This window comes from Schistocerca americana, chromosome 7 (genome assembly GCF_021461395.2).
Source record: "Schistocerca americana isolate TAMUIC-IGC-003095 chromosome 7, iqSchAmer2.1, whole genome shotgun sequence".
NCBI classification, from domain to species: Eukaryota; Metazoa; Arthropoda; class Insecta; order Orthoptera; family Acrididae; genus Schistocerca; species Schistocerca americana.
The window spans coordinates 607,140,697-607,158,542 of NC_060125.1; the positions used below are offsets into that span (position 1 = coordinate 607,140,697).

The 17,846-nt window shown below is 38.9% G+C and overlaps 1 protein-coding gene across 2 annotated transcripts in view; it reads left to right on the top strand.

Moving 5' to 3' along the window:
* Positions 1–1,301: 1,301 nt before the first annotated feature.
* LOC124621862 (protein mini spindles) overlaps positions 1,302–17,846 on the top strand; it is a 144,360-nt gene continuing 127,815 nt past the window's right edge. The window contains exons 1-2 of one of the 2 annotated variants that reach the window (XM_047147324.1): positions 1,302–1,382; positions 1,718–1,782. In XM_047147324.1, coding sequence (XP_047003280.1) covers positions 1,723–1,782 — 60 coding nt within the window. In that variant the 5' untranslated portion in view covers positions 1,302–1,382; positions 1,718–1,722. Of the gene's footprint in view, positions 1,383–1,426; positions 1,579–1,717; positions 1,783–17,846 lie in introns of those variants that run through there. The other variant, XM_047147325.1, reaches the window with a different exon arrangement.

Consider the following 17,846-nt stretch of genomic DNA (forward strand, 5'->3'; position numbering starts at 1 on the left):
AGGAAATAAGAGAGGATATGGAAGAGCTGGAAATAACTCTGGATGATTTGCAGAACAAAACGCCAAATTTAAAGACGTTGAGGGACACAGAAATAAGATTTAAACCAAAAATTGACAAACGACATACAATGAAAAGGGTATTTACAGATAAGGAACGACGAAAAGCATCGGAACGAATGCAGAGATACTGGGCCACTCGGAAGGGGAAAATACCAAAGAAGAGGACCAGAAATGATTGACTGAAGTGGTCCAATGAGGCTGTAAAAGCAGAAGAAGAAGAAGAAGAAGAAGAAGAAGATTTAGTTTCACGTTTCCTACCAGATTAAAAAATGTGTACCAAATCGGGAATTAAACACCAATGTTTTCCTTTTATGGGTAAGTGCTCCACCAAGAGATCTACCTGAGCGCAGCTCACATCATCTCCTCATAGTTTTGCTTCAGCCAATACCCCATCTCCTACCGTCCAAGCTCCACAGTTCTCTTGCGAAACTTGCAGTTCTATCTCCTGGAAGAAATGATAATGCTGAGACATGTCTTACGCAAAGCCTGGGGGATGTTTCCAGAATGAATTTTTCACTCTGCAGCAGAGTGTGCACTGACACAAAACTTCCTGACTGATCAGAATTGTTTTTGGACTAGACTCGAGCCTTGGGTGAGGCCATGTCTACTCAATATCCTTTATTCCAAGAGCGCTATTCTTGGAAGTATCGCAGGAGAACTTCCGTGAAATTATGGGGGGAGGGGAGTGGGTCGAAGACGAAGTACTGGTTATATTAAAGCTGTGAGGACAGGTCACTAGTCCGACATGGGTAGCTTAGTTGGTAGGGCACTTGCCCGAAAAAAGCAGGGGTCCTGAGTTCGAGTCCCGTTCTGGCACACAGTTTTAATCTTCCAGGAAATTTCATACCAGCGCACACTCCGCCGCATAGTGAAAAATTCATGCTGTAAAGATTTAGTTTATGATTAGTATCACTGAGGAAACATTATTGATTACTCATATGAATATCAGGAGCTGCCGCTGTCCCACATTTGCTGAATTTTGACATAAATTAAGACACTTGGGTTATTTTTGGCGATTTCTGGTCTGAAGCTCCAAATTTGAGGCGAATAACTACGAATTACCACTCGACATTTTAATTTTTTGCTTGGATATGCCAGCATATTTGGTTTTCCTTCTCTATAATTTACTTATTCCTTCTCATAAAAAAATACGGTAATTTTAAATACATCGTTACATCATCTCTGACTCAAGGGAAAGACAGACTTATCTTTCTCCGCTATTGACCAATCGAAACTTCTCTTGCAAACCATATAGGGTTTAAATGCAGTTGTCGTTAGGTGTGTACTGTATGTAGGAATTTCTAAGCATTTGTTGTGGTAAGGTGAGTGGTTGCAGCTCAAAATTTTGTACGTCTGTTGCACAATAACACGATAAAATTTTGTAAACACGGAACGACAGTTATGGTTAAGGTAGTGGAGTCTTTGCACGAGGATAGTTCGTTGAAGGCGTAGTACTGTCAAACTAAATTTATACTGAAGTGGACAAATTGTTTTTGTTTGCTATTTATACGTACACAGGTGTGTGTCAAAGAAATACGTCGTTATGAGAAAACTCTGTTTTGGAAGCGTGTGTCCTGTGTATATTTATTGGCCCTAACTGTCAACTTACATTTTAATGTTTTTGTTGAAGTTTGTGACAACCGTTCTATCTTTGCAGGTTAAATGATGGAAGAAAATACGGAGTACTTAAAACTCCCTGTTGAGGAACAGTGTGTACATAAGGTAGGACTTTTTAAAATTCTTTGCCGTAAAACGCGCAGTAAAATAACCAATGTGTGTTTAATATTTCGTGTGAACTTAATGATGATCATACAGGTAGGACAGTAAATAATTCAACCGCTTGTAGCAGTTGGTGTATTACTGCATCTAGGCCGGTATGAAGTATGTTACCTTAATTTAAACGTGATAATTCGAGAAGGTGGTGTGACCTTCACGAATATTTGAAATAGCGTTGATGTGCTACGGAAGCAATTATAGTTTAACAACTGAATCGTAATCCTGTTTGTTTTAATAACGGTGAAAAAACATTCGACGTTCACTTTGCTGATGTATAATCTGTTAGTCACGTCGATCGTACACTCATATTTAGAATATTAAATTTTATGTCGAACCACTTACTGACCACTTATTTTTATCCTTTTTTTGTTTCTTTGGTATGCAAAGGCATCCGAAAAGCAGAAACGTCTTTACATGAACATTTGAAAACATTTCTGCTGCTAAAGATTTTATTGCCACAGATAGGTTGTCAAGAGTTTTACAGCCTAGTTTTGCATTCCTTTCTGTGCCAAAACTACATAGCCTACCTAGAGGTACAAATAATTCAAGAATGATTTATTTGTGGCGTAGGGACTACTCAGTAACTGAAGGCAAAGAAGGTTTTCTTTGATATAAAATAGAGGGCATTTCGTAATTACATAGAATATGGATTATGCAGTGATTCCTGGGCAACTTTTCATTTTTCTCTTTCTTTGAAAATAAAATTGCTGATTGGCCACTTGTGTCAATCTCCATGTATTTTAAAGTGACTTCGTCGCAGAAAGGGCGAACTGGTCCATTCCAAATATCTCAAAATAGCACCATTCAGAAATATTCCTTAAACATTGAAATGTTGTACCTACTTTTTGACTGTGGTATACATTATTTTATGTAATCTTAATGCATTAGCATTGTCAGTGTACAATATTGGAGGTTGGTTTAGCAGTGAAAGTAATTCTTGTAGTAACTGGCTTAATCATATTGATTCCTTGGTTTCTTCACTTGCTTGCTGTAATAATTTCTGCTTAAACTGCAGACGTGGTAGGTAACCTATGGAAGTGAATTGCCACTGATATAGCTGTGCCAGAGTAAAATGTTGGTTGTTAAATACCTTGTCCACCAGTCTCCAACAAAATCAGCTCATTGCAAATTCTCAAATCTCCTTTTATAAATATCATTGTAATTTATGGTGGCTTTGAGTTGTAATAGTGTTTCATGAGATTCCAGTCTCCAGTAATTCATTTTCTAAGGCATAAAATCTTTGTTCTCATTTGGCTAAAATACCTCATCAAAAGTAGAATCTTTGTCATCTCCTGATAACTACATCAGGAAATTCAGAAGCTTCTGATTCTAGGAATATTATTGTTCATCCTATTTGTTAAGTTCACTTGGTTTGAGTTCCTCTGGACAGATTCTGTTTAGTGTTCATTGTAACAGTAACAAATATTGCATTGTTTCAGCACCACCTAATAAGCACAGGATTCAATTTCCTCTGTTCTTATGTGATAAAATGGAAGGCTATCGTTGTAATTTCCTTTGATATGTATTTTCTGAACAGTGAATTTAACTCGTAGTGTTTTTTCAGCTGCCCTTCATCCCCTGACATTTTTGTCCTAAAGGGCTCCTTAAAGCTTTGTGCTCATTTGTATTCAGCTTCTCTTGACCTAGAGACCATGCAAAGCCTATACCCTTTGTCCTGTAGCATCCACTGGAACAATGCCAGTAAGAGAAATCGATCACCAATCTAAAGGAGCATGACAGTTTCAGTATTTGAAACTGTATGGAGGGAGTGGAGAAATCTTCCAGAAAAACAAACTGTACCTAAAAAAATTAAGACCAAAAGTACTAGATGATGGGAGATAGAACTCTAGTTAAGACATATTGAAGAGGTAGGCTACAAAAACCTATAGTTAGCTAGATGTAGTTTCCTTTATGATTGTTGTCTCTAATAATCAAGTGGCATTGAGTTGGATGCCACGATAAACGGAAACGTCCGATTCCATCCGTCTGCTTTGACCAATGATGTCACCAATATGGCGGAAACGACCATTCACGACGACTCCCATATCGCGACTATGACTTCATTACGTAAACATGACAGCAAACACAAAGATGGATCGAAAAACCATCAAACACATATTCCTCCAAAAATATAATGAAACTAATGGGACAAGCGGGGGAAATTGGGGGTTTTTGGGGTGGGGACAAACTAAAAATAAACACACGCCACTAAACTAAACAATGAAAATGATAAAATAAAATAACCACAACCTTCCCAAAACCAACTAAAAAAAAGTCCACTGGAATCCTATATAGGTCAGCAGAAACTACCGATACCAAATCATAAAACCCAAAACTACAGCCACGTCCACAACCATAACTTCCTCAAAAAACACAATAAAATTGGAATTGAACACTTCGCTTGACCTGTTGTCCTTATGACATCTTCACATATAGCCATCCCTGGTCAGAGACGCCGGAACTTTAGTAAGCCTCATTTCTTCACGACATACTGAACACTTCACGACTTCATCCAAAAATCCGAATAGTTGAAGAAATTTTATTGGAGGCAACGCATTGTCCCCCACCATTGCCAACAACCGAAAACTGTTGACATTGTCAGTCATAACCATACCTACCAAAGACATAAACAAAGCAATTTACCAAAATTCACACACGATGAACAGAAAAAACTACAATAATGTTGGCATAACAAAACCAAAATCGTTAACTCACTGAAAAATATTCTGCTGAAAGCACAGTCACTACAAATACCACACACGTGCCATGCTACCACGCAGGTGAACCCTATACACCACATAACACGTTACCCGTAAACACACCGCCAGAGATCACCACCGACCGCAACAATACGCCACCTATAAAAATGCCACACACGCAAACTAAACCAAAAACATCACCAAACACACCACCAGAGAGCACCACTGATCACATCAAAATGACACCTACAAACACGCCACTCTCACAAACTACATTCTGCGCCATTGAGACGTCACACACAACAGCCGCCTTACGTTACAGGTCAAAGGCGACAGGTGGAATCGGACGCTTCTGTTGACCCAAGGAAAGGTCAGTCTCCACTAGTTTGTTTGAAATCCCTGAAATACTGTTTCCTTTTTATGAGCCTGTGTTACACAAAAAAATGCCAGTGTTGGATGAATTCAGTTATTTTTTGCATGAGAGAGGGAGAGACCTTGAAGCCGGGCAAGTCCACAGTAAGAATTTTTTTCCCCTATGCTACAAAGACTGTTCATACTCCGCAGCATTCATGAAATGAAATGTTTCAGTTTATGACAGGTAGCTATCTGTGTGCACTGATGGTAAATTATTGGAATAAAAAAAAAAACACTGTGGCTACTGGTCTGATGTAAGAATTTTGATTTGAATTTACTTATTCAGCTTGCATATTGATTTCATTGCACTTTTAGAAGGTTGGCAGACTTACAAATTTGTTGTTACAGTTTTCAGTTTGAATTTTGTTTTGATCCGGGTCTTCATGTTGGTTTGTCTTAACCAGTCTGTTCACACAGCTGCTACAAGCTACATCCACTTGAACCTACTTACAATAATCAAGCTGTGGTCCACCTTTGTGATTTCACCCTCTTTTGCCTCTGTTACGAAATTAACAATGCTTTGATGCCGTGGGATGCATCTTATCAACCAGTCCTATCTTTTAGTTGTACTATGAACTTTTGTCCGTGGGACACAATACACTTCTGTCCCATTTGGGGGTGGGGGAAGGGGGCAGAGATCTAACTCGAAATCTTAGCTTCCTGTTTGTCACCCATAATACAATGAATGACTGATCCTCCTGATATCCTCACCTAGTGTCAGTTCATAGCTCTTATTCCAGGTGAACCTTTGGCCGCACCGCACTGTGCCTTCACTTGTGCACGTTGTGCAGTCTTTTCACACTCTGTTCAGTGTTCTCTGGAAGTCATTCTTGTAACAGTGTCACAACTGTTGACTGTACACTATACATATTACTCGCAACTCTTCTATTTTATCAGTGAGTCTGAGACTTACAGCAGTGGTGTTTGTCCCAAGGAAACCCCATTCATCACAGTTTCCCTAATTCAATTTGGTATCTCTTTACCTGACCTACCTAAATAATCATCATTCTTTCATCTTATCACAGTTCCAACATGTTTTCTTGGTCTGCACTGTTCGTCCACATGTCACTTCTGTACAGTGATGAGCTCAAGGCAAGTGCCTGCAGAAAAGACTTTGACACCCAAACTAATGCTGTGTGTCTTTTTCTGAAAACACTTATTGCCAATCTACATTTTGTGTCAGAGATGTTCTCTACTTGTCATCGTCACATATTTTTCTGCCCTTTTGCCCAAGTAGCAAAACCCGTGTACTAACTTTGTGAGAGTTCCTCATCTCATTCTTTCAACATAGTCTGATTTTATTGCAGCTACATGCCATTACCTTTGTTTCACTTTTGATGTTCTGTTTTGCACATTTTTCAAGGCAGGGTAATTTTGTCTTAAATCGTACAGGTCATGTCAACTCGGTCCTGAACTTCACTGGAAAAAATATGTATTAGACCTTTATATCATAAGTGTTAAGAAATGAAGTGTTTTTGTTTTTCTTAATTTTTGTAAATGGTGCGGTCCTTTGAAAAGTGTATATTTTGTAAATAATTCGTAAAACAGTAGATAACAAAAATATATCACCAATAAACAAAGACCTGACAGGTGTTTGGCTTAAAGCTCCCTCTTAGTGTGATAAATTTAGTTGACACCTGCACACATATGAGCTTCCTTTAACTTACAAATTTAAGATGATAATACAAAATTTAATTTTTTCACTTAAATTTTTTTTCTAATTTGGAAAGACACAGAATGCTATCTTTTGTCATATTACCAGATATTAATGATGTTATAAACAGTATCTTCTCTGCTCCATTTATTTGAATTATGTAAAAATTTATTACTAAAAATGTAAAAAATTGCATTTTTTGAGTTTTTACAAATTATTTACTCTAAAACCCTCATCTGAAAACTTGAGAATTAAACAAAATATTGTTAGGGTTAGTATGTTAGTAGTCAGTGCAAACACAGTGGTCAATATTTTTTTTGTGTAAAGTGTTAAATTTGTCAACATTCTGCATGTGCATCACAGAATTTCTAGTGTAATATTTGCATGTTGGCAAGATTGTTTACCGTGCTCTTCTGTTTATAACAAACATGTGAGAACTTGCACATAATCCATTCTCCATAGAGTTTTGTGTTTGCTTTGAATTTTTTGTTAGACACAATGTAAGTGAGGAAATACAGTAGTGAAAGAACGAGGAATATAGACTACGAAAAAGACACAAGAGGGTGGTGTTTAAGAGAAGTGGAAAAAAAGCTTCAGTTGCTGGAAACCTATCGGAGGTATTGCAGAAATATCTTGGTCTCAGATAATTGTATTAGCATCACATACATCGTGCACAAATTGCTACTCTCGCTACGAGAAGAAATTCAGTGACAACCCACATGTATGATCACCATCACCCAAATGTGAAACTGAAGGAGACAGTGCAGACGTTTATAATCCTGGGTGTGAATGTTAGCATTTCTGCTGTAGCCCCTACTTTATCCTCCCCTTAAACATCCAGAAAACGTAAGAAGCAGAAGAAGAAAATAGCAAGTAAAAAGAAAAGTGGGAGAAATTGGAACAAGTTTTACACAATCATCATCAGAACTTTGTGAAGTGTGTCATGTAGATGCACATAGTGCAGAACCTGAAGATATTGATACGTGCACAAAATGTGGTGTGTGGTTTCAAAACCTAAATACTGCTATTTTGGCAGCCACTTGTACTGAGATACCAGGTAGCTACTCAAAGCAGCAGATACAGAAATACATACCCACTTCCTCACCGTATTTGACTTGTTGTTGCTGTGGTCTTCAGTCCTGAGACTGGTTTGATGCAGCTCTCCATGCTACTCTATCCTGTGGAAGCTTCATCTCCCAGTACCTACTGCAGCCTACATCCTTCTGAATCTGCTTAGTGTATTGATCTCTTGGTCTCCCTCTACGATTTTTACCTTCCACGGTGCCCTCCAGTACCAAATTGGTGATCCCTTGATGCCTCAGAACATGTCCTACCAACCGATGCCTTCTTCTTGTCAAGTTGTGCCACAAACTCCTCTTCTCCCCAGTTCTATTCAATACCTCCTCATTACTTATGTGATCTACCCATCTAATCTTCAGCATTCTTGTGTAGCACCACATTTCAAAACCTTCTATTCTCTTCTTGTCTAAACTATTTATCATCCATGTTTCACTTCCATACATGGCTACACTCCATACAAATACTTTCAGAAACGACTTCTTGACACTTAAATCTATACTTGATGTTAACAAATTTCTCTTCTTTAGAAATGCTTTCCTTGCTATTGCCAGTCTACATTTTATATCCTCTCTACTTCGACCATCATCAGTTATTTTGCTCCCCAAATAGCAGAACTCCTTTACTACTTTAAATGTCTCATTTCCTAATCTAATTCCCTCAGCATCACCCGACTTAATTCGACGACATTCCATTATCCTCGTTTTGCTTTTGTTGATGTTCATCTTATATCCTCCTTTCAAGACACTGTCCATTCCGTTCAACTGCTCTTCCAAGCCCTTTGCTGTCTCTGACAGAATTACAATGTCATTGGCGAACTTAAAAGTTTTTATTTCTTGTCCGTGGATTTTAATAACTACTCCGAACTTTTCTTTTGTTTCCTTTACTGCTTGCTCAATATACAGATTGAATAACATCAGGGAGAAACTACAACCCTGTCCCGCTCCCTTCCCAACCACTGCTTCTTTCATGCCCCTCGACTCTTATAACTGCCACCTGGTTTCTGTACAAATTGTAAATAGCCTTTCGCTCCCTGTATTTTACCCCTGCCACCTTTAGAATTTGAAAGAGAGTATTCCAGTCAACATTGTCAAAAGCTTTCTCTAAGTCTACAACTGCTAGAAACGTAGGTTTGCCTTTCCTTAATCTTTCTTCTAAGATAAGTCGTAGGGTCAGTATTGCCTCACATGTTCCAACATTTCTACGGAATCCAAACTGATCTTCACTGAGGCCAGCTTCTACCAGTTTTTCCATTCGTCTGTAAAGAATTCGTGTTAGTATTTTGCAGCTATGACTTATTAAACTGATAGTTCGGTAATTTTCACATCTGTCAACACCTGCTTTCTTTGGGATTGGAATTACTACATTCTTCTTGAAGTCTCAGGGAATTTAGCCTGTCTCATATATCTTGCTCCCCAGATGGTAGAGGTTTGTTAGGTCTGGCTCTCCCAAGGCCATCAGTAGCTCTAATGGAATGTTGTCTACTCCCGGGGCCTTGTTTCGAGTTAGGTCTTTCAGTGCTGTGTCAAACTCTTCACGCAGTATCATATTTCCCATTTCATCTTCATCTACCTCTTCTTCCATTTCCATAATATTGTCCTCCAGAACATTGCCCCTGTATAGACGCTCTATATACTCCTTCCACCTTTCTGCTTTCCCTTCTTTGCTTAGAACTGGGTTTCCATCTGAGCTCTTGATATTCATGCAAGTGGTTCTCTCTTCTCCAAAGGTCTCTTTAATTTTCCAGTACGCAGTATCTATCTTACCCCTCGTGAGATAAGCCTCTACATCCTTACATTTGTCCTCTAGCCATCCCTGCTTAGCCATTTTGCACTTCCTGTCGACCTCATTTTTGAGACGTTTGTATTCCTTTTTGCCTGCTTCATTTACTGCATTTTTGTATTTTCTCCTTTCATCAAGTAAATTCAATATTTCTTCTGTTACCCAAGGATTTCTACTAGCCCTCGTCTTTTTACCTACTAGGTCCTCTGCTACCTTCACTACTTCATCTCTCAAAGCTACCCATTCTTCTTCTACTGTATTTCTTTCCCGTATTCCTGTCAATCGTTCCCTTATGCTCTCCCTGAAACTCTGTACAACCTCTGGTTCTTTCAGTTTATCCAGGTCCCATCTCCTTAAATTCCCACCTTTTTGCAGTTTCTTCAGTTTTAATCTACAGGTCATAACCAACAGATTGTGGTCAGAGTCCACATCTGCCCCTGGAAATGTCTTAAAATTTAAAACCTGGTTCCCAAATCTCTGTCTTACCATTATATAATCTATCTGAAACCTTTTAGAATCTCCAGGGTTCTTCCATGTATACAACCTTCTTTCATGATTCTTGAACCAAGTGTTAGCTAGACTCAGACTTTATAAAATAAAGAATGAGAAAGGTATTTGGTCATTCCCAGATTCTTACTGTGGGCTTTCATTGCGCTTACTGTTGATCTGGAATATTACCTAAGTGATGACAAAGATTGCAGAAGACAAAGTCCTGACCTGGTTGATGTTATCTGCCTTGGTGAAAATGGTGAAAAAGTTAAACAGGTAAAAAGATATGACAAGATCAATAAGAGAAGCATGTCTCCTAATGAAAAAGGATAGCCAGAATTTAAAAATTGGTTTCGCAAAATTTTACTCCTTGTGAGTAAAATGGGGTAAATTGCCAGCCAGTGAAGGAAGTATGTACATGTATTTACTGCATTAATTTGAAACTTGTTTGTTTAACCACAAGCAGTGTATAGTCTTATCTCCTTCACATCAACTGTTGATTTTCACTCATTCATAATACTCTCTTCTAATAAGCTTAGAGAGGAGTAAGATGTACAAATAACTTTTTTACTTACCTCCTTTTCTCGTAGTTGGCTCCAGTTCGTTGTGTTTAGGGGTTAATTTTTGAGGCTGAAATTTTTGACATTATAGGTTCCAAATGACATAATAATTTTGACATAAGCCTGCTCCGTAATTTGTTTCTGCTATTTTATTACATCGCATTCTTCTATATTACACTGTCTTTACAATCTCCACTTGTAAATTGAAAATTACATTGTTATTGCCAAAATTAAAAACATGTCTGATCACATCTGAGGCACGCCTACAACTAAAACATTATGCGGTACTAACAATATTCCATTGAAGAGTTTACAAACTTTCTTGGCAAAAGAAGAATCTTCACCAAGTTACATCATTATAAATGAATCTAGAACTAAATTTAATATATATCAGATTGCGCAAGTAATTAAATGAATTTCGAGTTGCCAGATAGTTTGGGATTTCAAGTGTTTCGAAAAGAAGAGTAATTTTAACTGTACATACAGAGTTATTACATATCGATTGTAACAGCAAAAATAAATTTCTTTTTATACATTTTAGCCTGAAATATAATACCTTGTGTACAAAATTATATGAAATTCTTGTAGTCAAGTGGCTGAGATAATATTAACCTGTTTAAAAGGTAGAAAGTATTTTTTGGTATCTAGAACTTCTGTTGAATAAAGTTAATGTTATAGAAGGATGTCCCTTTACAAGTGTCACAGGAAAGAAGTACATAGAGATTGAGCTGATGCTTTTGTGTATATGCCAAGAGGTGCTATATAAAAATTGGTTGCAAGAGTGTGCAATGTGGTCTGGTGTTGAAGCATTACACCTTCAGGATACTGACAACGACATAACCTATGCATTGAGGGAGGGAGGAGAGTTGGTGAAGACGATGGTAGAGCAAGAGAAGTGTGTTACAGAGGTTAGGCATTGGGTCTTGGAAGGAATAGCTCACCATCTTATGTGGACAATTCAGAGACAGGTCATACCAGACGTAAAATCGGGCAGAATCCCAGAATACTGCACATTAGTTCTTCGCTGAGAATTGATCTGTTGCTTTGCGGAACGAAAGCAAAGTTACCACTGGAACACATCACAGGTATAAATATTTGCATGTGTTGCTCACTTCCTGGAAACATCACACTGTTTTGGTATTGTCAGTGATGCTCTTATTCATGACATTGCACATGCATGCATCACTGTCAGCATGATAATTGATGACATAGCATGTAAAGGCCACGCATTTACTAAACAAGTGTGTATGACTGATGGTGCAGTGTCTCAATGTAAAAACGAGCTTTCAGATTTATGAGCTCGGTCAACATTGTAGTACAAGAATTAAGTCAAAAAGAATGGATATTTTCAGCAGTAGGTCATGATAAAAGTGCATGTGATGGGATAGGCGGTCTCTGTAAACATCTTGCAACAAGATTTAATTTCCAGCATGAAGCTGTCAGTGCTATAAGAATGCCGCTGGGTTTGTACACACCGTATCAACATTAGTAACAAACATGAAACTCCTAATTCTAAATGAAAGTGCATTAAGGGAATTCTGTTTAAAAAAGAGAGAAGAGTGGTCTGCTATGAAGCCTGTAGCAGGATTTAAAGTTGCTACTGGGTTGCATCCCGGAGTAGCACATACATTGCAAGAATGTTTCTCCACAAAATACAGCCTGTTACTGTGTGTGACATGGCTCTGCATACACAGTATACATTAGAAGACTTTGTAGTGAGCCACTTCATTTCTTGTGTGTATGACAATCACTGATGGAAGGGAGAGATAAAGTGTCTCTCATGAACGGGAAAATACAATTGCCTCCTTTACGACACCTCATGGTTCTGCCAGTGCTTTCATATGCCCATCATCAAGATCAGCGTGCAGTTCCCATTTCCCAAGTACTGCTCTTGTTGAATCATTCAGATCTGCTGTACAAGTTTAATGAGAACCAGATGGAAAAAAAAAAAATGAACTCTTTTTCAGCAGTTGAGTGTGGATTGGTACATGTAGGCAATTTTAATTCATAGAAGGTTGTGAAATACAATAGTGACAGAAGACAATAATTTGTGAATAATATCACAAAAAGAAAAATGAGTACAAGTGTTCTATATATATCTCATGTTTGCTTTCGAACAAAATTATGAATTGTTTTCCCACTCGCTTATAATGTTGTGGAGTAATTATTTTGATTCAGAAATATTAGTTTTGCATTACGTTTGCTTAAAATCAACAATCATTTTAAAATATTTAAGTGTCCATGGTAATTTTTTTTTTTTTAGAGGAGAGCTATGTCTACCTAAAAAATTTCTCACATTTTGTACAGACTAATATTACAGACTAAGGTTGTACGTTCCCTAAGTACAACGATCAGCTAATGTACCATGAAATTTTTAGAACATTTGGGATGGGGGTTTTGGAGAAAATAAGTTGTAAATAACCAAAAATTTTCAAATTCTTTAATCTTTATGTAAAAATACTTTCACAGTTTACGCATTTTATGCATTAATGTCATAGCAAACAGTTAGCAGTCCTTCCACTTTATCGTTTCTCAAGACAGTTCACATCCTGTGATTATTCTCAAAATGTTACAAATTTTTCCAAAAAAAAGCTCAGAAAAGTGTGTGTGTGTGTGTGTGTGTGTGTGTGTGTGTGTGTGTTAATCCCATCTCATGGTATTGGGGACAAAGTATTTGTTGACAGTAAATTCAGATCTGTATCATTTTTTGGTTTCCTTATTACAAGTTTCCAATTTTCCCTTTCTTTAAGATATTTTCACAAATACTGTCATTTAGAGAGGTCTTTAGTGTTTCACAAAAATATTGTAGTTCTGGAGAGGTATTGTGTGGAACTTCGGCATATACACTATGTGATCAAAAGTATGCGGACACCTGGGTGAAAATGACTTGGAAGTTCATGGCGCCCTCAATTGGTAGTGCTGGGATTCAATATGGTGTTGGCCCACCCTTAGCCTTGTTGGCAGCTTCCACTCTCACAGGCATATGTTCAATCAGGTGCTGGAAGGTTTCTTGGGGAATGGCAGCCTATTCTTCACGGAGTGCTGCACTGAGGAGAGGTATTGATGTCGGTCGGTGAGGCCTGGCATGAAGTCGGCATTTCAAAACATCCCAAAGGTGTTCTGTAGGATTCAGATCAGGACTCTGTGCAGGCCAGTCCATTACAGGGATGTTATTGTCGTGTAACCACTCCGCCACAGGTCTTGCATTATGAACAGGTGCTCGATTGTGTTGAAAGATGCAATCGCCATCCTCAAATTGCTCTTCAGCAGTAGGAAGCAAGAATGTGCTTAAAACAATAGGCCTGTGCTATGATAGTGTCATGCAAAACAGGGGGTGTGAGCCCCCTCCGTGAAAAACAAGACCACACCATAACACCACCACCTCCTAATTTTACTGTTGGCACTACACACGCTGGCAGTTGATGTTCACTGAGCATTCGCCATACCCTCACCCTGCCATCAGATCGCCACATTGTGTACTGTGATTCGTCACTCCACACAACGTTTTTCCACTGTTCAGTCATCCAATGTTTACACTCCTTAACCAAGCGAGGTGTTTGGCATTTAACAGCGTGATGGGTGGCTTATGAGCAGCTGCTCGACCATGAAATCCAAGTTTTCTCACCTCCTGCCTCATTCAGCATGTTAAGAGGCTATTCCAGCAGGTATGGAGGGAAAAGGGTGAAACAAATTGCATATTGTAGCACATGTCATCTGGCCTCAGAGGTCAATCTTGGGTCATTTCAGAGACTGACAGAGAAGTTTGAGAAGACCCTCCTTGTGCAAAGTGTTTCAGTGGAGCTCACAATTTGCAGCATTGTCCCTAGAACTGATTTTGGCCCATTGGTTCTGGGTCGAGTGGCAGGACTGAGCCAGAAACTTCGAAGCTTCTGTGACAAACTAGGCTGCAACTTCCTGGACTTGAGCCAAAGAACTGAGAGCTGTAGGGTGCCCCTAAATGGGTCAGGTGTGCACTAAGCATGAGAGACTGCTACTCAGGTAACTGACTTTGTGTGGGGTGCGTACAAGGGTTTTTCAGATTAGGCGATTCTCCATCCTGTCCAGATAACAACAGCTGTAGGAAATCCAGAAGTATCAGTGTAAGATCGAAAGAAATGCCTCCTACAGGTGAGAATATTAAAATCCTAATGGTAGACTGGCAAAGCATTTGCAGCAAAGTGCCAGAGTTTGATGTGCTCGGAAAAAAAAGCAGTGAAGCTCACCTAATAATTAGGTACAGAAAGGTGGTTGAAACCTGAAATTGATAGCAGTGAGATTTTTGGGGAAAATTTAAGTGTATATCGAAAGGACAGGGAAATCCACTGAGATAGAAATGAAAGCTACATGTTAGATTGTTTGGGCAGGATTCAGTATCATTGGTGGGTAAAAATAATTGGATCCTTTTATCACCCATCAGACTAATCTCCTGATGTTACCATAAACTGTAGGGAAACCCTCGGTTCCCTAATCATTCTGAAATGATCAGTAGACTGTTTAACCATCTGCCAATCAAGTAGCAAAGCTATAGTTTTATTAGTAATGGGTGTGATAAAACATCCTGTGAAATATTGCTAAATGCCTTCTCTGAAAACTACCTAGAACTGATAATTAGGAGCCCAATCATTATGGAAATATATTGCATCTAATGGCAACAAATAGACCTGACCACCTCGAGGATGTCCACATCGGTGACCATAACGGGGTTGCGGCAGCAGTGATTACCGAGGTGCAAAGGACAACTAAACCAAGCAGAAAGATAAAGAAAGAAAGAAAGAAAAAAATAGGGATATAGACACAGAGATGTTGAATGAAACATTTGACTGACAAGAGAGCAATGCATGATGTCTTCAATGACTATCATAGCAGAATGTTGTCAAATGATATTTCACAAAACCAAAGAAATTCTGGTCATATGTAAAGGCACCAAAGTTGGTGTCCAATCCCTAGCGAATGAAACAAGAAATTAAGGCTAGCAAAGCAAAAGCTGAATGCTTAGCTCAATTTTCAAATGTTCTTTTACAAAGGAAAACCCTGGAGAATTGCCCCAATTTACTCCTCATACCACTGAAAAGATGAATGAAATAAATATTAGTGTCAGTGGCGTTGAGAAACAGCTGTAATTGTTAAAATTGAACAAAGCTCCAGGCTCTGGTGGAATCCCTGGCAGCAGCAGCAGCAGCAGAATTTGCTGCTGATTTAGCCCCTTTTCTGACTACTTTTCTGACTAATCTACTGTAGATCCCTCAAATAAGAAACCCTGTCCAGATCTTGGAAAAAGGCACAGGTCACACACATCTATAAGAAGGGTAGTAGAAATGATCCACAAAACTACTGTTCAGTATCCTTGACATCAGTGTGCTGTAGAATCTTAGAACATATTCTGAGCTCAAACGTAATGTGGTACCTTGAACAGAATGACCTTAATGCCAACCAGCATGTATTTCAAAGGCATCGATCATGGGAACCCAATTCGCACTTTTGTCACATGACATACTGAAAGCTTTGGATCTAGGCAACCGGGTAGATGGAGTGATTCTTAATTTCTGGAAAACATTAGACCCTTATTGTCAAATGTGTGATCATATGGGCATTAAGTGAAGTTCATGAGGACTTTTTGGTAGGGAGGACACAGCATGTTATATTGAATGGAGAGTCATCATCAGATGTAGAATTAACTTCAGGTGTGCCCCAGGGAAAGGTGTTGGAACTCTTGCTGTTCATGTTATATATTAACGACCCTGTAGACAGTATTAATACCAACCTCAAACTTTTTGCAGATGAAGCAGTTATCTATAATGAAGTACTGTCTGAGAGAAGCTGCATGAATATTCAGTCCAATGGGTTCAAAGATTGACAACTTGCTCCAAATGTTCAGAAGTGTAAAACTGTGCACTTCACAAAACGAAAAAACATAGTATCCCATGACTATAATATCAGTGTGTCACCGTTGGAATTGGCCAATTCGTACAAATGCCTGGGTGTAACACTTTGTAGTGATGTGAAATGGAATGGTGACATAGGTTCAGCCGAGGGTAAAGCAGGTGGTAGCCTTCGGTTTATTGGCAGAATACAGGGAAGTGCAGTCAATCTACAAAGGAGAATGCTTAGAAATCACTTTTCCGACCAGTTCTAGAATATTGCTCAAGTGTTAGGGACATGCACCAAATACAAATAACAGGACATAGTGAATTTATACAGAGGAGGGCAGCATGATTGGTCCCAGGTTCATTTAATCCATGAGGGGGTGTTGCAGAAATACTGAAGGAACTGAACTGGCAAACTCTTATAGGCAGATGTAAACTAGCCCAAAAAAATCTCTTAACAAAGTTTCAAGAACCGGCTTCAAATGGTGATTCTAGGAGTACACTACAGTCCCCTACATATTTGCTCACACAGATATCTTGAGAATAAGATTAGAATAATTACTATACGCACAGAGGCATTCAAACAACCATGCTTCCCGTACTTGTGTGAATGGGATGTACCCTCTGCAGTGCACCTCTCTGTGGTTTCTGCATTATAGATGTAGATGTACAAAAAAGCCTTTAGATAGCATGGTGAGAAAATTGTATAGTGTACGTGATAGGCTGTAACTGTCTCTTCTCGGTTGGTCCCCTTTGAGTCCCTGTATTTTATCTTTGTTACTTCAGAATTTGTCAACAATGTCACATATCTTATCTATCCTCCAGGAGAAGTCATAGGGTAAGTATTGCCTTGTACATTCCTGCATTTCTCCAGAATGCCAGTTTGTCTTCCCTAGATTACCTACTCATTTGTTCCAACCTTTGGTAGATAATTCAGTATCATTTCATCTTGTCCTCAAGTCATCCTTGGTCCCTTATGTCCTCCGTGTATCCTGAAAATGCTACTGGTCTTCACTCTTAAATTTCAATTGTGTGTTTTTGCCCATGTTGATCTTCTTTTCTGCATCCTTTGGCCAATATTAGCTCCTGAGTACTATAGGTCTGTCAGTACCTGAATTATTTTTTTAAAAAGTACCCACTCTTCCTGTAACTAAGGGGGTCCTCTCTTCCTGTAACTGCAGAGTGAAAATCTCATTCTGGAAACATCCCCCAGGCTGTGGCTAAGCCATGTCTCCGCAATATCCTTTCTTTCAGGAGTGCTAGTTCTGCAAGGTTCGCAGGAGAGCTTTTGTAAAGTTTGGAAGGTAGGAGACGAGGTACTGGCAGAAGTAAAGCTATGAATACCAAGCGTGAGTCGTGCTTCGGTAGCTCAGTTGGTAGAGCACTTGTCCGCGAAGGCAAAGGTCCCGAGTTCAAGTCTCGGTTGGGCACACAGTTTTAATCTGCCAGGAAGTTTCACATTGAAGACAAG